Consider the following 22,106-nt stretch of genomic DNA (forward strand, 5'->3'; position numbering starts at 1 on the left):
AACCACCGCTTTGTGGTGGCGGCCATTCTGGATTTGCATTTCTCATGAATAACTGTGTTCTACTAGTCAAGCCTTTTCATTTGATACCCATATTGATAGGGTTTTAAGAAAATATGTGATCTGTCATTTTGTGGTGGCGGCCATTTTGGATTTGTATTTCTCATGAATAATTGTGTTCTACTAGTTTTTTTTTTTTTTTTCCAAAATATATTTTTTATTAAGGCACATGTGGCGTTAGCCTGACGGGGCCGGGAGTCCAATATTTCGACAATTTTTGTCTTACAACTATGTTAGTAATATGTAACCGATTACTCGCGGTTGGCTCGAGGTTAGTATTACAAGTGTTCTCATAATTGGTATGTTGCAGTCTTCGATGCTCTATACGTGTGCCCGACACGGGCTACTTCCTATTGGGATGCAGCTGACCATTAATCAGCAACGGCCCCCTAGTCTGTACCCCATATCTAGCGTGGTGCGTCTTTCTCGACTCGAGGAATCCAGGATAGAATGGTCACTAGCCGGCGCAATCATCAGTTCGTGTAGAGTTGTCATGAGCGGTACAACCTTTGGCTCTTGTTGAATGATCAGTGGACTGCACAACCTTTGGCCCGTGCATCTGTAAAGAGTGTGTGTATGTATTGCCGCGACTAAGTAAAAGTTTATCGATCGGATAGGAAGGATATGAAACGGGGACACAACGAAGGAAACATCATTAAACGTTGACATCGGCGTTTCTGAGGAACAGGTATAGATGAAGCAGAAGATCAGGATCCCGGCTACCTAAGATATCCCGGACGGGGATATCCGATTGTCTGCCTTTTGCTCTCAGTGCTCTAGAGAGCTGAGAGCGAGCAGCATGGAACCGGATACACGACCAGACAACATGCTCGATGTCGTGGTAGCCATCGCCACAATCACAAAGATTGTTTGCTGCGAGCCCAATGCGATAGAGATGCGCGTTTAGGTTGTAGTGATTGGACATAAGCCGAGATATCACGCGAATGAAATCACGACCGACATTCAATCCCTTAAACCAAGCTTTCGTCGAAACCTTAGGGATAATCGTGTGTAACCAGCGACCGAACTCATCTTCACTCCACATGCGCTGCCAACTAACGAGTGTGTCCTGACGAGGAATGTGAAAAAATTCATTATAGGCAATTTGCCTTTCAAAAAGTGTGCCTTCTGAAGCGCCCACCTTAGCTAGCGAGTCCGCTTTCTCATTCCCCGGAATCGAGCAATGAGAGGGAACCCATGCTAAGTTAATCTTGAATAATTTTTCGACCAAAACACTCAATAGATGTCTTATTCTTGTTAGGAAATAAGATGAGCGTTTATCAACTTTCATTGAGCGGATTGCCTCTATTGAGCTGAGACTGTCTGAAAAAATAAAATAATGGTCGATGGGCAGTGTTTCAATGATCCCTAGAGCATAGTATATCGCACCCATTTCTGCGACATACACGGAACAAGGATCTTTGAGTTTGAAAGAGGCTCTGGAATTTTCATTGAAGATGCCGAAGCCAGTGGACCCGTTTATGTATGAACCGTCAGTAAAGAACATTTTATCAGATCCAACTTTCCCATATTTTTCCGAAAATATCGACGGAATAACATTGGAGCGTAGGTGATCTGGTATTCCATGGATTTTTTGTCGCATGGACAGATCAAAAATGACAGAGGAATTGCAAAAGTATGGGAAGCAAACTTGGTTGGAGATGCCTGGTGAAGGGTGCACGTCGTGGGTAAGGTACTCATGGTATAAAGACATAAAACTTGACTGAGGAGTCAGTTGGAGTAGATTTTCGAAGTTATCAATCACCAATGGATTCATGATCTTGCAACGGATGAGAAATCTGTAGGATAATTCTGTGAACCGAAGAGTAAGCGCGGGTACTCCTGCCAAAACTTCGAGACTCATCGTATGTGTCGAATGCAAACATCCCATGGCTATACGCAAGCAACGATATTGTATTCTCTCCAGCTTGAGAATATGAATCCTGGCAGCTGATCGGAAGCAAAAACTGCCATATTCTAACACTGATAATATCGTTGTTTTGTACAACAGAATGAGGTCTCCTGGATGGGCACCCCACCATGTTCCGGTTATTGTTTGGAGAAAATTGATTATTTGCTGGCATTTCTGTTTCAAATACGCAATGTGTCTCCCCCAGGTACATTTAGAATCAAAATATACACCCAGGTATTTGAAAAACATAGAGTGTTGGATCGTTTTGCCGGATAGGTAAAGCTGGAATTGGGCGGGTTCGTGCTTCCTAGAAAAAACGACCATTTCAGTTTTCTCCGTAGAGAATTCGATACCCAGCTTGAGGGCCCACGTGAACAGATTGTTCATGGTATCTTGCAACGACTTTTGCAGAGCGACGGGATTAGTACCCGTGATGGAAATAACTCCATCGTCTGCAAGTTGTATCAGCGTGCAGTCTCTAGTTAGACAATCATCCATATCATTGACGTAAAAACTGTACAAGAGGGGGCTTAGGCAGGAGCCTTGCGGTAGGCCCATAAAACTGTAACGAGAAGATTTTGAGTTGCCATGAGAGAAATTCATGTGCTTTTCTGACAGTAAATTGTACATGAAATTATTCAGAATTGGTGAAAGTCCACGATTATGAAGCTTCTCTGAGAGAATTTCCATGGAAACTGAATCAAATGCCCCTTTGATATCGAGAAAAACGGAAGCCATTTGTTCTTTGCGAGCAAATGCGATTTGGATTTCAGAAGATAGCAGCGCGAGACAATCATTCGTCCCTTTACCTCGGCGGAAGCCAAACTGCGTATTTGACAGCAAATTGTTCGTTTCGACCCACTTGTCTAAACGAAGTAGAATCATTTTCTCTAACAATTTGCGAATACAGGATAACATTGCAATCGGCCTATACGAGTTGTGATCGCAAGCCGGCTTGTTGGGTTTTCGTATGGCTATCACTCTCACTTGTCTCCAGTCATGCGGGACAATATTCAGCTCCAGAAACTTGTTGAACAAGTTCAGCAAACGCTGTTTTGCCAAGTCGGGAAGATTCTTCAACAAGTTGAATTTAATCTTGTCCGACCCCGGAGCTGAATTGTTACATGAGAGGAGGGCAATTGAGAATTCTACCATCGAAAAATTCTCATAATCGCATTGGAGCGGAATATCGCGTACGACGCTTTGTGCAGGAACAGAATCGGGAAAAACCTTCCTTGCAAATTTGAAAATCCAACGGTCAGAGTATTCCTCGCTTTCATTGGTATGGTTCCAGCCACGCATTCTCCTAGCCGTATTCCAAAGAGTACTCATAGCGGTCTCCCTTGACAAACCATTGACGAACTTCCGCCAATATCCACGCTTTTTTGCTTTAATCAGACCTTTTAGTTTGGCTTCTAGAGCTTGGTACTTTCGAAACCATTCCACTAATCCAGTTTTCCTGAATTTTTTGAAAGCGGATGATTTTTCAAGGTAGACCTTTGAACATTCCTTGTCCCACCAAAGTGATGGAGGACGACGTCGGAAAGTGGTAGCAGGAACACGTTTCTTTTGAGCTTGAAGTGCGCTATCGTAAATCAAACTTGATATAAAATTATACTCTTCAAGGGGAGGAAGTTCATGCATCGAAATGATTGCTTCAGATATTAATTCTGCAAATTTTCTCCAGTCAATATTCTTCGTGAGGTCATACGCAATATCGACTGACTCACTAGATTTTGATTCATTGGCGATCGATAAAATTATTGGTAGGTGATCACTACCGTGGGGATCTTGGATTACCTTCCATGTGCAATCCAGGGATAATGAAGAAGAGCAGAGAGATATGTCTAGCATGCTTGCCCGTGCAGGAGGGTTGGCTATCCTAGTTGCTTCCCCAGTATTTAAAACTGTCATGTTGAAGTTGTCGCACAGATCATAAATCAACGTGGCACGGTTGTCATCGTAGAGTGACCCCCATGCTGTTCCATGGGAGTTGAAGTCACCTAAGATTAACCGCGGCTCCGGCAATGCCTCGATAATATCAAAGAACTGATAGCGGCCTGCAGTAGTCCTGGGAGGAATATATATCGAAGCAATGCAGAGTTCTTTGCCATTGATTTGTATCTGGCAAGCGACAACTTCAATGCCTGTAATCGATGGGATAGTGACTCTATAGAAGGAGTGACGTTTTTTGATCCCCAATAGTACGCCACCAAACGAGTCGTTACGATCTAGGCGAATAATGTTGAAATCGTGAAAATTCAGCTCGTCGGCTGAACAAAGCCATGTTTCACAGAGAGAAAATACATCACAGTTAGAACTGTGAACTAAAAATTGAAATTGGTCTAGTTTAGGGATGATGCTTCTGCAATTCCACTGTATGACAGTGGTCAAATCCTTGACCTCTTGCGCTGAATTAGGCATCGAGGGAAATGAACGCTGCTAAAAAGCCACATTTTTCTTTCAAAAATGTTCTCACAACCGGAAGCAAACAGAATACTATGCTTTTAAGAGGATCATTTATATTTAAAGCATTTAAAATGTTATCCACAAGGTCTGAAAGCGCAAGCAGGCCAGGTAGTGACTGTTGCTTCGACCGCGAAAATGGAACAGACGTGTTCGTTGTTGTTCCGGGAAGTGCTGAGGACCCCTGGTTGGTAGCATGACCACGTAAACCGGGAGGTACTTGCTTCGGCCTATTCTCAGCACGTTCAGTTCGAGGCTTCATTCCAACTTGGGAAGTTTCGGTATTCTTTCTGGGGAGTGATGGAAAAAAAGTAATTTTTCTTTTCCTGATGGCACCCTGCGATGTACCGGAACATCCGGCATTGGGAGCGTCAGCAACAGGCTCGTCGTTCTGCAGAATGGAGTAGGGATTGTCCTGTGTCGTTGGCACGGAACTCTTAAGCATTTCTGCAAAAGTCCGCTTGGAACGTTCCTTTAAGGAACGCTTGAGTTTTTCCCCTCGTTGTATGTACACCGGGCATTGAATAAGATCATGAGGAGTCCCGCCGCAATGAAGACACTTGTGCTCTTTCGCGCAAGGATTCTCATCATGGCTCTCTCCACAATCTGCGCAACGTTTTTTATTGCAACAATAGGCGGCCATGTGACCGAGTTGCATACATTTGTTGCATTTCATTACCCGGGGTACAAACAATCGAACAGGTAAACGAAGTGCCCCTATTGCAACGTAATTTGGAAGGGCGGAACCCTCAAAAGTCACACGAAAAGAGTTTGTCCGATTGAGAATTCTTTTGTCATTTTTATGTGACACAGATTTCAGTCGATCGCATGCAAGAATCTTCACAGTTTTTAGTGTGGAGTTCTTGAAGCGACCGACACCATCGATTATCTCTTTTCGGGTAAAACCCTTTTCGGTTATTACGCCGTCTATTTCGACGTTGCAACAAGGTACGTATACACGATACTCAATCGCAAAGAGGTCGCAGCGCGTTATTTTGTTCGCTTGGGTCCTGCTTGAGACGACAACTCGTAGTTTGTCTGGCCCCATCCGTGTAATTTCGGTAACGTCAGAAAAATGTTGAGTTAGTTCCTTCGAGATACGAATGACATTGAGAGGTTTGGATTTTCGTCTAAAGTACACAATGAATGGGCCTTTGGAGCCTTCAGGGTATTCTTTAGGACGAAAATCCAGTTTCTCGTCGATTTCCTCATCTTCGGAACTATCAACTTCGTAAACAGAATTTTCTACCTCAATTTCTGCTTCATCCTCCTGCACTTCAGGAGGAGGTTCGGTATCAGAAATATTCAATTGCGTCAACGGGGGGTCCTTTTCGCCCTCAGCCATATTAGAAAAATCGGCCAACTGTTCGATATGAACAGAATATAATAATTATCAAAATGAATAAGTAAAAAAAATATTATAAGGTTATGCTGCGGATAATATTTATATTAATTTATTTTATTTATATAAAATTCTAAAATGAAAAAAAGTTCCAATAAAATTTCAACGGTAATGTAACCAAGAAAAAATAGACACCCCTAATGCCAACGTTTGCCGATTTGGTGAACACACAGATGAACAATGGTGTAAATCGAGCACAGATGGTAGAAGGAATGATAGGAGGACAAAAGAAAAATAAACTTATACTTGCCGCTGCTGTGTGGCGTGTGTGATAAATCTGTCTGAATTGTATCCTCTGCGTCTCGGTCGCGCACCACTTTGAGCTTCGCTCTACTCGCAAGCGCAACCGATGAAAAAAAACACAGTCTGATTCGATGTGGAAAAAAACACCTTTGTTGGATCGTTTCGAAAACCTATCCGATCTACTTGCGAGTTATCGAACGAATACTACTAGTTAAGCTCTTTCATTTGATACCCTTGTTGATGGGATTTTGAGAAAATATGTAATCCGCCATTCTGTGGTAGCGGCCATTTTGAATTTGCATTTCTGATGGATAACTGTGTTCTACTAGTCAAGTCCTTTCATTTGATACCCATATTGATAGGGTTTTGAGAAAATATGTGATCCGCCATTTTGTGGTGGCGGCCATCGTGGATTTGCATTTCTCATAAATAACTGTGTTCTACTAGTCAAGCCCTTTCATTTGATACCAATATTGACCGGGTTTTGAGAAAATATGTGAACCACCGTTTTGTGGAGGCAGCCATTTTGGATTTGTGTTCTACTAGTCAAGCCCTTTGATTTGATACCCATGTTGATGGGGTTTTGAGAAAATATGTAATCCGCCATTTTGTAGCAGCCGGCATCTTGGATTTTTTAAATAATGAAATACCCAGTTTTATAATGACTGCAGAGATAAAGGTGTGTTCCAAATTTCAGACCAATCGGTCAACAGGAAGGGGGTTAAATTTCTTTTAATGTGGTAAAGCGCTACAAACAAACATGTTACAAACATACAAACATACAAATTACAGAGCAAGCCAAATAACACCGTTTAATAATTGTATTCACCATAGCCGAAAAAGATTTTTCCCCTTCCAGTACAAATAAATATATGGCACCACTGAAACTGCCTGGCATTTCGATTTCACACAAATGTCTAATATGACGCACTGTTTGGAAGAAATTGTCATTTATCTATTGGCGCCAGTATCTAGAAAATTTTCTATTCGCTGGCGTGGCCAATTGCTTGTTCGATACTTGCGCAAGTAACTGGAGCCGGGTGTTTACATGGCTCTAATAACTAGACTCTAGTGATTGGATTCTTCTACTAGCGCGTTGACTGGCACCGTCTAAATCAGCCTTAATTCTTCGTATCGTTTGACGTTTACACGCAACCGAGTAAATCCGGTTTCACTGCCGTTACACGAATTTATGCGAGTGTGAGCAGAACAGAACCAAAAACGTGAAAAAGTCCTTTGAGTACTAACTAGAACAATTGTCACAAAATTAAATTAGCACGGAAAAACGGAAAAGAAAACAGAAAATGATCAGCTTGGACACACACGATTAACAAGAATTACTCACAAAGTTATTTTTATTCAATTGTATGGAAGAATTTTCAACTATATTCTTAATTTCGCTCATACGATTTTGTTTATCAAATCAGGCGGCGGGCCGCATGAACAACGCTGGAGGGCCGCAGGTTGGCCACCACTGCTCTAGAGTAATTTGTACAAAAAAATACATTCCCATATATTCAACAACTACATTACTGCGGAGCATCCAAGTATTCCTCCTCATCTTTGAATCAGCGTAACGTACCAAACAAATGAATCATGGGATGAGCCCGAATGGTTGGCATCAAATTACCGAAATATCGAGGTATGATCGCGAACTTGTCATTCTGAAACATGTGCTTAGTTAAATTAAATTTTCACCCCGATCCTGCATTCCGACGGATTTGCATTCTGTTCGAGTTATTTTGCATTCCCTTTTCGGCCGTTTTGCCCATTTAATGTTCGAAGTGAAACAGATCGAACAAAATGCAGGAATATCTCGAACGGAATACAGAATGGAATTTCATCAAGTCGTTCGAAATATTTCGAGTCGATCAAAATACAGAACACGCCCGAAATTATGTAACCGACATTTTTCTTATAAACCGGAATGAACACTTTCATTTCATGGAGTTTATTTTTACCCGCAGCTGTACTTGAAAATGATGATAGACTCAAAAAGATTAAGTGAAATGAAAACGTATGAAAGCAAAATTGTATAACAGGAATTTTCAAAAAATAAATAGTTCACTTTCTTAGGAATTGAAAAATAATTTTTAATTTTTTTATCCAATTTAATGTGTTGGCTAAATATCAAAATTTTATTACACGTAATAAAATATTACATACCGAACAACTAATGTTACTCTAGTTGGAGACATAATCTCTCTTGTATATGAATAACACAAACTTTTTCGTGTAACGGTCACGTTTTATGACTAATAGTTTCATTAACAATGTTTTCGTGATGGTAGTTTTCGATGTGTTCCGCTACATATATTACATATATCAAAGGAATAGCAAAACAAAGTGCAAGAATAAATACAAGAAGACAAATCCATGATATATCACAGTCGGACCCGTTACAAGAGAAATCACTCGCAGGCAATCGTAATGGTCGTGGCAGAGGCAAATTTTCGTCGTACTCTCCACTCAAAAGCGGCTGTCTGGATAACGTCTCGTCGTTGGATAAAGTTTCAAGATCAGTGTAGGTTTCGTCGAGATGTTTAGAATGTGTAGCCGCATCTTTCACGGAATCATTTTTGTATGAGGCACTGCTAACAGCGGCCACAATAAGTTTCTCATCTAAATTGGTTTGCTTTTCTAATACAGATGCAAAACTTCGGGACACATCAGGAATGTTTTTCGGGCTACTGCTCCCGCTGCTATGAACTTTCGGTAGTGTTTCTAATAATATTGAATGTGGGGTAATTGGCACTTTGATTATCTTTCGCGCATAAATTTCGTTTTCTTTGTCTATTTTGTTGAGCTTTTTCAATTCAGCGATCTAAAAAGTATATTCATGATCAGTATCTTATAAACTAGCTACCGCTGTGTATCTTACCGTACAGTTGTATCTCAATGCAACAGCTTGGAGCGTGTCACCTGGTAAAACTTGAGCCTCTAACCATTTTTCAGAAGGATTCTGTTTTGTTTCGTTCAATGGTAAACAATCATTCGTTTCCAGTTGAGATTCCACGTAAACATGATTTGGTGTATGTTTGACTCTGAATAACGACAGAGCTATGATTACATTTCAGAACATATACAATTACCTAACTAACCGTTGTCTTTTCATATTTTAAACACAAGTAAAATATGTATTTATATATTCTTCTGGAGTGAACAACATTCAAATAAAAATATCACCAATGTCGAGGAAATTGCTTACACGCAATTCGTCACTTGTATTTCTTCGATTGAAATGTGCAGAAAACAATGCAATTTATATGTCAAATATGTGCTTCATAGGACTGTTCAAAAATTTGAAGATTTGTTTGCTAGAAAGGATCTATTTAAATTTTTGGAACATAGGTGTCGCTAGGCGAATTTTTATTATTGGCGATCTAACGTACAAATCTACACCTAGGCGGGGCTGCTGTGAAAGTGATGATGGTTTCAAATTTTGCCATGTGAGCTTATGGAAGGTTTGTAGTTCTTTCCATAAATTACAATGTTATAATCATAAAATATTATTTGATTGCGATGAGTTTGTAAGAAATTTAATTCTGCGCAATTTTATATATAACATGTTATTTATTTACCTCTTTCAGTAGTGAAAACTATAAAAATGTTAGATCGCCAATTGGCGATCTAACGTACAAATCTACACCTAGGCGGCGCTGCGGTGAAAGTGATGATGGTTTTAAATTTTGCCATGTGAGCTTATGGAAGGTTTGTAGTTCTTTCCATAAATTACAATGTTATAGTCATAAAAGATTATTTGATTGCGATGAGTTTGTAAGAAATTTAATTCTGCGCAATTTTATATATAACATGTTATTTATTTACCTCTTTCAGTAGTGAAAACTATAAAAATGTTGACAATGGTTGAACTAAAGAAGGAAATTCGAGAGCATAATCAAACACAAGTAGAAAAATGCACGATTCCTGCATGTGAGAACTACCTTGGAAAGCCCGGAAGTAAAATATACGTGATTTGTTTTTGAGTTTTAGGTTACATTAGCATCATTTTCTTAGTTCAAAAACAAAATCCAGATGTCTCACTGATCGTTTACGTTTTGCGTTAGATCGCCAATTCAGAACGCTGAAATTGACAAATTTACGCAAAGCTGCATTTGCTCATGCGACACCTACATTAGAGCTCAGAACCACAAAAGCGATGATGTTTGTTTATTCTACGCACTTAAAAGCGAACAAGCAAGATTCGTTGGTGATTATTAATGTTATTTCTCTTTAGATTCATTTCAACCATTAAATGTCAACAGTATATGGTAATAAAGTTGTAGTTTTGTATATTCACGGTGGTTTCAAAACGCAGTTTAACTAAAGTCATAGATAATCTTCGAAAATTTTAAGTTTGATAATATGGTTGTAAATCTAAGGCCGTCCGCACACGAGTCAACTGAAAATCGATCCCAATTTTTCTTCATCTCAGCTGTCAAACTTGAGCTCAACTTCGATCCGCACACGAAGCAACTCGAAACTGACAGGTATCGTTTAGTTTTGTTCTTTAAATCGCAGAATCTGACTCTGGAGCTTTTGTGAAGCGACAAAGGCAATGGATTTTTATATATTATTAATCCTGCCACGTCCAGATATCGACGAACCCCAACATCCCTAAACGGCTGACAGAAATGCGTGATCATGATCTCGCCTGTGTTACGGCATGGGATTGTCAACGGTTGAGGTAAACAAACAGAAACAATAGATGAGTGTAAAAGCCATGAAGTAATCTGATTCTACCTATTCTAGTTTTTTCTGAGTCTTCGTTGAATTTGAATAACGATAGATCTACTTATAAAAGAAACTGTCAGGTATTTCTTAAATCAGATGTATTCAAATATCTAAATAATGCTAATTTGCTATCTAAATTGAAGATTGATAAAATCTGTTACTACAACCGCGAGTAAAAACTGGCTAATCAAATGAGTGCGGCAAATGAATCACCAAAAGTAAGTTCATATAAGAATTATAATTAATTATTACTTAACAATATGTACTTCTCAGGAAATTTGTAATATTATTCTAAATAAACTCCACTATTGTTAGAATAAATTGACGAATTTGAAGACTCATTTGAGACCGCACAACACACTTTCAAAATAAAAATTGTGAATAAAAAATAACTTTTTCGTATCAAATATGCATTCTGTGTAATTAGAAATCACATTTTTCACTACTGGTGAAACAATCTTGATCGTAACTGGTGTCTAAAGATAATTGTATATAATAATAATTGGTTTTTGTAGGATTATCAGAAAAAAATTGGAAAAAGGTTGAATTCAATTCACTTCAAGTCAGCCACGTGTTTTAAATTATCAAATAATACAAAATAAAAATATTAATTCAAATTTCAACGATTTGAAACTGCCTTCAGGCCTGCCAATCTGATAGAGATTGTGATTTGTCATATAAACAACAATGTCGACACCGTAAAATTTCTTTGACGAATTAGTTGAACGAACCAGGGATGCCAGGTTTGGAGATTAATCTGTTTACATGATTTTCCAATTTGTAGTAAAGATTTTTTAAACCGACAATTTCACATTTTTCCGCACATGAAATACATAAGTAAACTGCTATAGTGAATCGAAAATATTCATTTTGCATAACAAATATTTTTGTTCAGCAACAGAATCTATTTCAAGTTCATATGTTATTATTATATTATATTATTAGGTTCATGTGGTTGAATATATAAATTTATGTCGAAATTCATATTCATAGAATTCGTTCATCTGTTATTAACACTTCTATACTCGCGCATTGGTCTGTCAGACCGAAAAATCAATAATTCATTCATTTCTCAGAAAATATCAATACTACGACTTTGCGATTCTCTCTAGCTTCGTTATTCGTCGTGCGTTATCGTTTAGCGTATCGCATGTGCAAAGGGGACGTGTGCCACTTTCTTAACACTTTCGGTCTGACACACCGACGCGAGTATAGAAGTAACTTTTTTGTACAAGTGCCTTTTTTCATATTCTAGAATATTATTAAATGAAATATATAAATTAATGTTAGTGGCGTGAAATATTTATAGAATATAATGCATGAGACCATTACCGGACTATTCCTATTTGGTTTCAGTCCCTTTTGTAACTGGATTGAACGGATCCATATATTAACTATTCGTCGTTAGATTCATACGTTCAAAAGCAAAATATAGATGTTCGACTTTCGTATAGTTATTCGCTAAATATAATGGTCATACATATACACACTTGTGAAAGAATTTCAGTCGTGGAAGAATTGTAAACAGTAAACTATAAACTAATCGGTGGCTTCTGGTAATTTTTAACAATTACAGTTTCGGGGTATTTTTTTATAATGAACAATAAAGACAAAAAAACAAGGAAAAGAAAAGGGAGTTAATAGAAATCCTTTTATATAATCTTTTTATGCCCTATCTAAAAAAAAAGGTATTAATTCTTAGTTTACCAAGAATACAGAGACAAAGAATATTAGAAATATGTAAACTTTATATTCCAGAACCTTTATCATCTGGTTTTTATCTAGAAGGTCGTTATTCATTCTTCTCTTCGATAAAAGGCCCGAAAAAAATGAAACAACTGCATGAAATGTAAAAAATATGTTTGTTTCGAGCATGCAGTTATGCTATGTTCTGATTCTTACTCCAATGAAACCACAATCGATTAATACGTTTTTATGTTATTTTATAGCTCTTTATACTTTCATGAATTATATTCAGTTGCTTAATTTTAATTAATAACAAAGAAAAATTCGAATTTCAATATTTGTGTTGGAGTATCAAAAATTACTCTGTTTTGAGGAGGCTGAATTAGATGACTAATAAAACATCATAAAGAGGAAGAAAACATATTTTTTGGAGTTTTTTCATTCAATCATACCCTCTTCTTCAAATAAATGCCAAGAAAGCCTGAAAAATACACAATGGCAACATTACAGAGAAGTTCAATTTTCGGTCTGTGACACCGTGCGCGAGTATACGTGTTATGATTTTGCATGCGAGTACAGGAGGGTTAAACGAAGCTAAGCGAAGAATACCGGACTGAATCGGCGAATTTGCAGAGGTTGGCGAAAATGCTCGTAAAAACTAAACTAGAAGTGATATTTACAAAATATAAAAAGCATCGTATTCGTAAATAAAGGGAGAACAAAACGATATGAATTGTGTTTCATTATTTGTTGAAAATCATAAGAATAACATTAACATAAGACATAACAAAAATAGTACAAAAGTGATTTCTCTTTTTCAAATGGTAATTGCACATAAAAAAGTCATCATTTGGTCATAGCTCTTTTTAACATCTTTTAGTATAATGTATAGACATTGCATTTTTCAATCATTTGCAATACAATAACAGAAGTCGGATAATAAAACGGAAGGATAAAGTGCGATTCACATACAATATCCACGTCACGTTCACGTTCCGTCATGTCACGTTACGTCAATGATTCTGCCATGCAATTCTCATGAAAACATTCACATACACTAGCAACGTAACGACCCGTCAGCATACGTTCAACGGAAACGACCGGCAGGATTTGTAGAAAGGAATAATTGACGGAGACGCACGGCTCGTTTGGTTTTTGTCTGGGCTTTGAATCTTGGCTTCTGTTTTGGTTTGGTTGTACAGTAATTTACATCTAATTCGACGTTAAGATAATTGAACAGATATGTGATGCAGCACGTTTAATTGGACATTTTTGTAAACATTGAGTTCGGAGCCCAAACTATGGCCCACATTGAATGTCGCCACAAGTCGCGAATGTCCAGTTACTGGTCAGAATCGACTCCAATGCGACACTGAGTGGTGCCTCAGCATATCGCATTATAAATAACTTACTGTACTTTATATGCCAACATATCTCTTAGCTCCAAATTTCAGAGTGAAAATCAGTCGCGACTAGCTGAGAGAAATATTCTATTTTTTTATTGTTGAATAAGAGTCGGACTATGGGGTTAATTGAATTCAATGATTTTCATTGAATTTTTCAAAATTTAGAACTGATTCTATGCATGCTGATTTGAAAGAGGGCATTTCAATTTAAAATTGTTGTAGGTTGCAACACCATGAATAACATTAAATGAATCATTCGTTCGACATTTGACGTGACGGTACTGGTGGGAGCATTGACTGCATGTGTGAATTGGTGGAGGATTGTTGGAAAGGTATTTTTGCGCGCTATAATATAGTCCTTGACAGTGTTTTGTTTGGTTAAGTCGTTCGTGAGTTATAGTGTCGCAAATATGGAGCAAAATAAAGAGAAAATCCGACATATTTTACAGTACTACTATGACAAAGGCAAAAATATAAAAAGGTTGCTGATTAATGGTCAGCTGCATCCCAAAAGGAAGTATCCCGTGTCGGGCACAGGTACAGAGCATTGGAGACAGCAACATCACAATTACGAAAACACTTGTAATACTAACCTCGAGCCAACCGCGAGTAATCGGTTACATATTACTAACATAGTTATAAGGCAAACATTGTCGAAATATTGAACTCCCGGCTCCGTCAGGTTGACGCCATATAAGCCTTAATAAAAATATATATTTTGGAAAAAAAAGGCAAAAATGCATCTCAAGCTGCCAATAAAATTTGTGCAGTTTATGGACCCGATACAGTTTCCATTTCCACCACACAACGATGGTTTCAACGTTTTCGTTCTGGTGTAGAGGTCGTCGAAGATGCGCCACGCTCTGGAAGGCCTGTCGTCGAAAATTGCGACAAAATCGCTGAATTAGCCGAGAAAGACCGGCATAGTAGCAGCCGTAGCATCGGCCAAGAGCTGGGGATAAGTCATCAAACCGTTATTAACCATTTGAAGAAGCTTGGATTCACAAAGAAGCTCGATGTATGGGTGCCACACACGTTGACGCAAAAAAACATCTTTGACCGTATCGACGCATGTGAATCGCTGCTGAATCGCAACAAAATCGACCCGTTTCTGAAGCGGATGGTGACTGGCGATGAAAAGTGGGTCACTTACGACAACGTGAAGTGCAAACGGTCGTGGTCGAAACCCGCTGAAGCGGCTCAGACGGTGGCCAAGCCCTCATTAACGGCCAGGAAGGTTCTGCTGTGTGTTTGGTGGGATTATCAAGGAATAATCTATTATGAGATGCTTCCCTATGGCCAAACGCTCAATTCGGACCTGTACTGCCAACAACTGAACCACTTGAAGGTAGCACTCATGAAGAAGAGGCCATCTTTGATAAACAGAGGCCGCATTGTCTTCCATCAGGACAACGCCAGGCCACACACTTCTTTGGTGACGTGCCAGAAGCTCCGGGAGCTCGGATGGGAGGTTCTTTTGCATCCGCCGTATAGTCCGGACCTTGCACCAAGTGACTACCACCTGTTTTTGTCCATGGCGAACGAGCTAGGTAGTCATAAGTTAGCCACAAAAGAGGCCTGTGAAAATTGGCTATCCGAGTTTTTTGCCAATAAGGAAGCGAGCTTCTATAACAGGGGTATTATGAAGTTGGCATCTCGTTGGGAACAAGTCATCGAACAAAACGGCGAATATTTGACTTAAAACAGATGATTGTAACTAATTTTATGAACAAATGAAAATTCAAAAAAAATACCGCAGGACTTTTTTGACAGCCTAATATCTCTAATATCTAATACACAGTATAATTAGGATTACTGCATTTTGATTGATGCTAGAAAATATCATTAACTTCCTTGAATATTGGATGGGATATAATTCACTTTATATATGTATATATATTAATAAATATTTTCAAACGAATACATTTGTCAAACAAACTGAAAACTAAATATTTTTATACTGTGCCTTCATTTTTTGAGTTTAACGTGCAAAGACCCTTCAATAAAAATGGCATTGGAACAACAGAGTAAAACTGACATACAATTATGACGGATGATTGCTTTTTGATTGGCGCGTGCTCCAGCTGGCGAACCGCCAATTAAAAGGCACTCCAACTAAAAAAGCGCAATAAGCAAATGGTACTGTAAAACTGTGAAAAATATATAAATAAAATACAATCGAAAACTCTTTTTGTCGTTTAGGAGTTTGGTTTTTTTAAGTTACTACTAGGCATGTTTGCGGATTAATGCAAAGATATGATATGTTGATCCTTGAAATAAGTTTGAAAATTGAGAATTGGAAAAAAATATGAAATTCATGTGAATGGAGACGACTTTTGTGTACAGCACATGCCACTGGGGCCTTTTGGAGTTTTGATTTTTTTCGTCGGTTGACGTACAGTCGAGTTTTTGTGAGAGGATTGGATCGGAGAACATATTTTGATTGTGCGATAGCTGACGGATGGAGGCAGGCTGTTTTGTTTGTTCGAGGCAGACGATTTCGGTCACGGCAAGGCGGAGCGGACGGTGTAGCCACGCCGGTGCAGTTCTATGTCGTTGTTTACTTCTCGCAGTTGCGTGAGATTTGTGCAGCCGCATTTTCGCGCGAAGTTGCATTCAATCTAAACGACATTCTAGAGTTTTAGAAGATCCAATAGTTTTAGAGGTTTTTATATATCTAATATTGTCTTCGTGGTAAAGAGCGCATTGACGTCAACGTAACATCGATTTTCTTTTCTTTTAAATCTAGCTAGACGTTGACTTTGATGTGTATGTGCAAGCGGCCATAAGAATTCCATGCAAGAATATTCAATGTAGTGTGCGTTTCGACCATGAGAATGTTACGGAGGTCGAGAGAAAAGTTTGAATTAACTTACATTTGTCTCTTTTGCTCACCCATGTTTTTTTCTTGGGATTAGTAGTTCACCTTGAATGTCAGTGAGTTCTTCTTGTATGTATCTCCTTTTCGGGTTTTTTTTGAATAGAGGATTGACGTTGCTTTTCCTTCAATTATGTCATTCTAACCCTTACTACAAGAACAATGATTTCGTTAATAATTGCTCGACTGATTACTTGAGAAATCCAAAATCCAAATCGCAGGTATCAAGTTTTACTTTTCGAGGTTCAAATATAAATTGCAAGACTAGGTTCAAGATGCTAGAGTCCCAATTCGGAAAACTTCCGTGATTTCCGTGTATTACAATGGAAGAGCATGACGTGCGACTAGGCACAAGTATTAAGTCCGATCCGAGTCTGATAAGACCTTATCAGGTGACCCTTCAATATATTCAATCTTCAAATGCATTTGATTTTCGAGTTTTTGCTCCGTTGAACAGAGGAGACTTTTCAGGTTACCGTTCAGCTGCTACGAAATGCATTTGATGTTCGAGTTTTCATTTCAACGAGTAATTGGGTCCACGCTTACAAAATTAATTCACTTACCAGAGTTATGATCCTTTTGCAGAGACCTTTTCAGGTCACCCTTTAATATCTTCACGGCTACGAAATGCATTTGGTTTTCAAGTTTTCGTTTCGTCAAGTGATCTCTAGTTTGCGTTAGCATAATCACATCACTTACCACAGTGAATCCTGATTATTACCCCTTCCCACTAACAAACTATCCCTTCCATGATAAACGCTAGGGAACCACGCTATAGAGGCGACCCTTCTGGCCTTCGGGCGGCGAATATCATACTAACATTCCTACCCTTCCCCTGGTGACTGTAAGGACGTGGCCGGCGTCGTTATTGATCATTGAAAGCTCGAATCACCGAAAATTGCACAACGAGAATGATTTGCTAGTCCCAAGCGTCATTCTGTGTGTTCTTTGTGCAATTTGGTTGGTTCAGGTCAATCACGGAGAGCAACTACGAATTGTACAGTCTACCCAAGCTCAAGCTCAAGCACATGCCACTGGGGCCTTTTGCTGATTAAGTAAGTAAGATTTCTCCCAAAACATCATAACTTTACAACCATTGAGTCGATTTCAAAAATCGTCATATCAAATGAAATCTTATTCTTCTATGAATCAACTTCAATCTGTTATTCACGCAAACTCAAAAATTATATACTACAGAAAAACCTTAATTATAAATCTTAGAGAATTTGCGACTTAATTTTCCACAATTTGCTCTTTCACACCAAATTTCTATCAATTTTAAACCTCTCAAATTGAATTGTCAAAATGATAGGTCAAAGAACGAAAAGCAGGAAAAATTAACAAATAAAATCATTATATTTTACATTTCCCTCTGAAATTATTGCACATCTCATGTTTACGTAGTTCTCGAACCGCGAAAGTTCATTCACCTCTAGTATCTGAAATGACGACTTTCCCAGGCTTCTCAGTACAAAGCGAGTACAAAAGTACTCAACACCAAAAATTACCCCCGACTTGCATGTAGAGACGTCGGTTAATTGTTCGATTAATTCAAACAATCGAATATCTGAAATTATAATCGATTAATTTTGTATCAAATAATTTGAAATCAAAATATGAATACATCGAATAATTGTCACTGTAATCGCGATTAATGAAAAAAGGAATCTTTCTCAAGGTTAATGCATTTTTAGGCTAAGAATTAGGCTATATCATTTTTTTATCCAACCATTTAACATCGACAACCCGATAGACCACGCGACCAGAATGACATGGTGATATGTGATTATTTCAAGAAATAAGAATTCGTTCGATTAAAAGACAATTATTCGAATGAATCGAATTTTGAAAAATGCCCCAACGATTAATCGATAATCAAATAAATGAAATGTTTATTTTATTTTTGACGTAGGACTACGTCTTTCATTTCTATACCGGGGTGTAAAATCAAAGTTTCGAAAACAAAAGCGTTACGCCGGAGACCGAGATTTTGAGCGTTAATAGCTCCTAAACAACTGAACGAAATGGTATGATAAACACTTCATTCGAAAGATAAAATGTCTACGCGTTATATACTTGTTACTTTTTGATCCAAAAACTTGTTTCAATAGTCTTAAAATTACTTTCAAAACAGGCTATTGAAATCACCAATCGGTATATAAGCGAGCGGCGCTCGGAAATCCACTCAGTTCTAATTGAACAGCGATTGGAGCATGTTGTCGCTGTTGCGGTGAAGCTCTTTATTTATCATGAAAGCGCGGATGAACGGTGTCACCAAGAGCCTGTTTGTGCACTCTAGGCCAGAAGGGAATCTATCAGGAGGAGAGTGATGCCACAAACGGTTCCCTGGGAAGACATCGCTACACACACATACACGCGCGGCTATTAACAGGTGGTTATCGAGTTGGCATTAACCACTGGTGGGCTTCCAGTATCGAGGAAAATGTGGAAATATCTAATCGTTACTGAAAATAATCTGCCAGTTCCTCTGGGAATTTTCAAAATATATTCATGTGAAAGAGTTTAATTGAATGTTTTCTATCCATGTAACACTGTGACCAAATATGTTTCAATCAAGAGCTATTAACAGGTGGTTATCGAGTTGGCATTAACCACTGGTGGGCTTCCAGTATCGAGGAAAATGTGGAAATATCAAATCGTTACTGAAAATAATCTGCCAGTTCCTTTGGGAATTTTCAAAATATATTCATGTGAAAAAGTTTAATTGAATGTTTTCTATCCATGTTACACTGTGACCAAATATGTTTCAATCAAGTGCTATTAACAGGTGGTTATCGAGTTGGCATTAACCAATGGTGGGCTTCCAGTATCGAGGAAAATGTGGAAATATCTAATCGTTACTGAAAATAATCTACCAGTTCCTTTGGGAATTTTCAAAATATATTCATGTGAAAGAGTTTAATTGAATGTTTTCTGTCCATGTAACACTGTGACCAAATACATTTGGTTTTGTGGTTTTTCAATCAATCGCAATTAACAGGATAGCTTCAGAAGATTATTCTTCCCCATCAGTAGGATATTTCCGTATCCAATATTGTATGCGCCTGCAATCGATTATTGCTCAGTCGCCGAAAGTTCCGAGCTCAGAGAGTTCATTCCCCTCTAGTTTGCCTTCCAAATTGCCATCGTAAACCACACCTTCTCTCGATTCAATCACACACAAAAAGCATACTTAAGCGATATTCTGGTGGTGAGACACATTCATTTTTCGTGAGGACATCGACAAGACAACATCGTTGCCTAACGTGCTGGAGGAGGTGGACGGCGAAGGATCGACACATACACGCGCAGAACTCTTTCCGTTAGGATGCCATTCAGCATCGAGAAAGTTCCGGAAAGATCTAATCATTGCTGGAAAATAATCTGCCAGTTCCTCTGGGAATTTTCAAAATATATTCATGTGAAAGAGTTTAATTGAATGTTTTCTATCCATGTAACACTGTGACCAATTACATTTGGTTTTGTGGTTTTTCAATCAATCGCAATTAACAGGATAGCTCCAGAAGATTATTCTTCCCCATCAGTAGGATATTTCCGTATCCAATATTGTATGCGCCCGCAATCGATTATTGCTCAGTCGCCGAAAGTTCCGAGCTCAGAGAGTTCATTCCCCTCTAGTTTGCCTTCCAAATTGCCATTGTAAACCACACCTTCTCTCGATTCAATCACACACAAAAAGCATACTTAAGCGATATTCTGGTGGTGAGACACATTCATTTTTCGTGAGGACATCGACAAGACAACATCGTTGCCTAACGTGCTGGAGGAGGTGGACGGCGAAGGATCGACACATACACGCGCAGAACTCTTTCCGTTAGGATGCCATTCAGCATCGAGAAAGTTCCGGAAAGATCTAATCATTGCTGGAAAATAATCTGCCAGTTCCTTTGGGAATTTTCAAAATATATTCATGTGAAAGAGTTTAATTGAATGTTTTCTATCCATGTTACACTGTGACCAAATATGTTTCAATCAAGTGCTATTAACAGGTGGTTATCGAGTTGGCATTAACCACTGGTGGGCTTCCAGTATCGAGGAAAATGTGGAAATAACTAATCGTTACTGAAAATAATCTGCCAGTTCCTCTGGGAATTTTCAAAATATATTCATGTGAAAGAGTTTAATTGAATGTTTTCTATCCATGTAACACTGTGACCAAATATGTTTCAATCAAGTGCTATTAACAGGTGGTTATCGAGTTGGCATTAACCACTGGTGGGCTTCCAGTATCGAGGAAAATGTGGAAATATCTAATCGTTACTGAAAATAATCTGCCAGTTCCTTTGGGAATTTTCAAAATATATTCATGTGAAAGAGTTTAATTGAATGTTTTCTATCCATGTAACACTGTGACCAAATACATTTGGTTTTGTGGTTTTTCAATCAATCGCAATCAACAGGATAGCTTCTGAAGATTATTCTTCCCCATCAGTAGGATATTTCCGTATCCAATATTGGATGCATAAAACCTTGTGCCTCCAACGTAACGCTCTCGTTTTCGAAGTTCTCCAAATATTCATTCATTCAGAATGAATTCAGATTCAACTTCATACAAATGATCTCTAAATCAACGATAGTCCTACGTCACCCTTGCGGTTATACCATAGATATAACCCACTTCCTGTTTTTTTTTATTTATTAATATTATATTTCATCCGACAAGTATGTCTTAATGAACAAATGTGTAGTGAAACTAGCTGAACACGAAACGCTTAATTCTACTCTTAAATTCGTTAATCGTGATATTAAAATCAAACAAATGGGCAACATCGTTGAAGCATTCCATTATTGAACGTATTGGTTCGTGGAGGGAGTAGTCTCGACGTCTGAACGGCAGGCGAAGGAAGTCAGAGCGACGGAGAGTATAACCAGGAACATTGATGGCGATTTGCGCAAGTACGTTTGGAGCATCAATTTCGGCGACAAGAAGTCGAGCGATGAATATTGCCTTAGCCCGTTTCCGCCTTTGCTTCAGCATTTCCAACCCTATCAACTGACATCGATGTTCGTACGGTGGCAAATTCAGCGGATCATTCCATGGAAGGAGACGTAGGGCGAATCTGACGAACCTTCCCTGAATTGATTCGATGCGAGCAGCCATAGTGCTACGATAAGGGTCCCATATTAATGAAGCGGTTTCTAGAAACGGCCACCACATAGAACCACGCACGAATACAAGGATCTCAGCGTGTAAGGATCTCGGAATTCTCTGCTCAATTTGCTCACAAATCCCAATTGACCACGAGCCTTGTCTATGATGTCTTCGTAGTGGTTCCGAAATGACAGAGCTGGATCAAGGAA

General features: G+C 38.6%; 1 protein-coding gene across 1 annotated transcript; it reads right to left on the reverse strand.

The window, feature by feature from the left end:
* Nucleotides 1-8,199: 8,199 nt before the first annotated feature.
* Nucleotides 8,200-9,340, reverse strand: LOC129770063 (lysM and putative peptidoglycan-binding domain-containing protein 4). The gene is made up of 3 exons (XM_055772679.1): nucleotides 9,182-9,340; nucleotides 8,962-9,124; nucleotides 8,200-8,904 (listed from the first exon to the last, which is right to left on the reverse strand). The coding sequence occupies exons 1-3, from the start codon at nucleotides 9,193-9,195 to the stop codon at nucleotides 8,323-8,325; spliced, it is 759 nt and encodes a 252-aa protein (XP_055628654.1). The 5' UTR covers nucleotides 9,196-9,340; the 3' UTR covers nucleotides 8,200-8,322.
* Nucleotides 9,341-22,106: the final 12,766 nt, after the last annotated feature.

The sequence above is a fragment of the Toxorhynchites rutilus genome, chromosome 2 (assembly GCF_029784135.1).
Source record: "Toxorhynchites rutilus septentrionalis strain SRP chromosome 2, ASM2978413v1, whole genome shotgun sequence".
NCBI lineage: Eukaryota > Metazoa > Arthropoda > Insecta > Diptera > Culicidae > Toxorhynchites > Toxorhynchites rutilus.

Excerpts from the sequence above, each read along its gene's own strand:
- LOC129770063 (XM_055772679.1), bottom strand. Across the intron at positions 8,905-8,961 it reads CATTGAGATACAACTGTACG|ATCGCTGAATTGAAAAAGCT; the intron begins GTAAGATACACA and ends TATACTTTTTAG.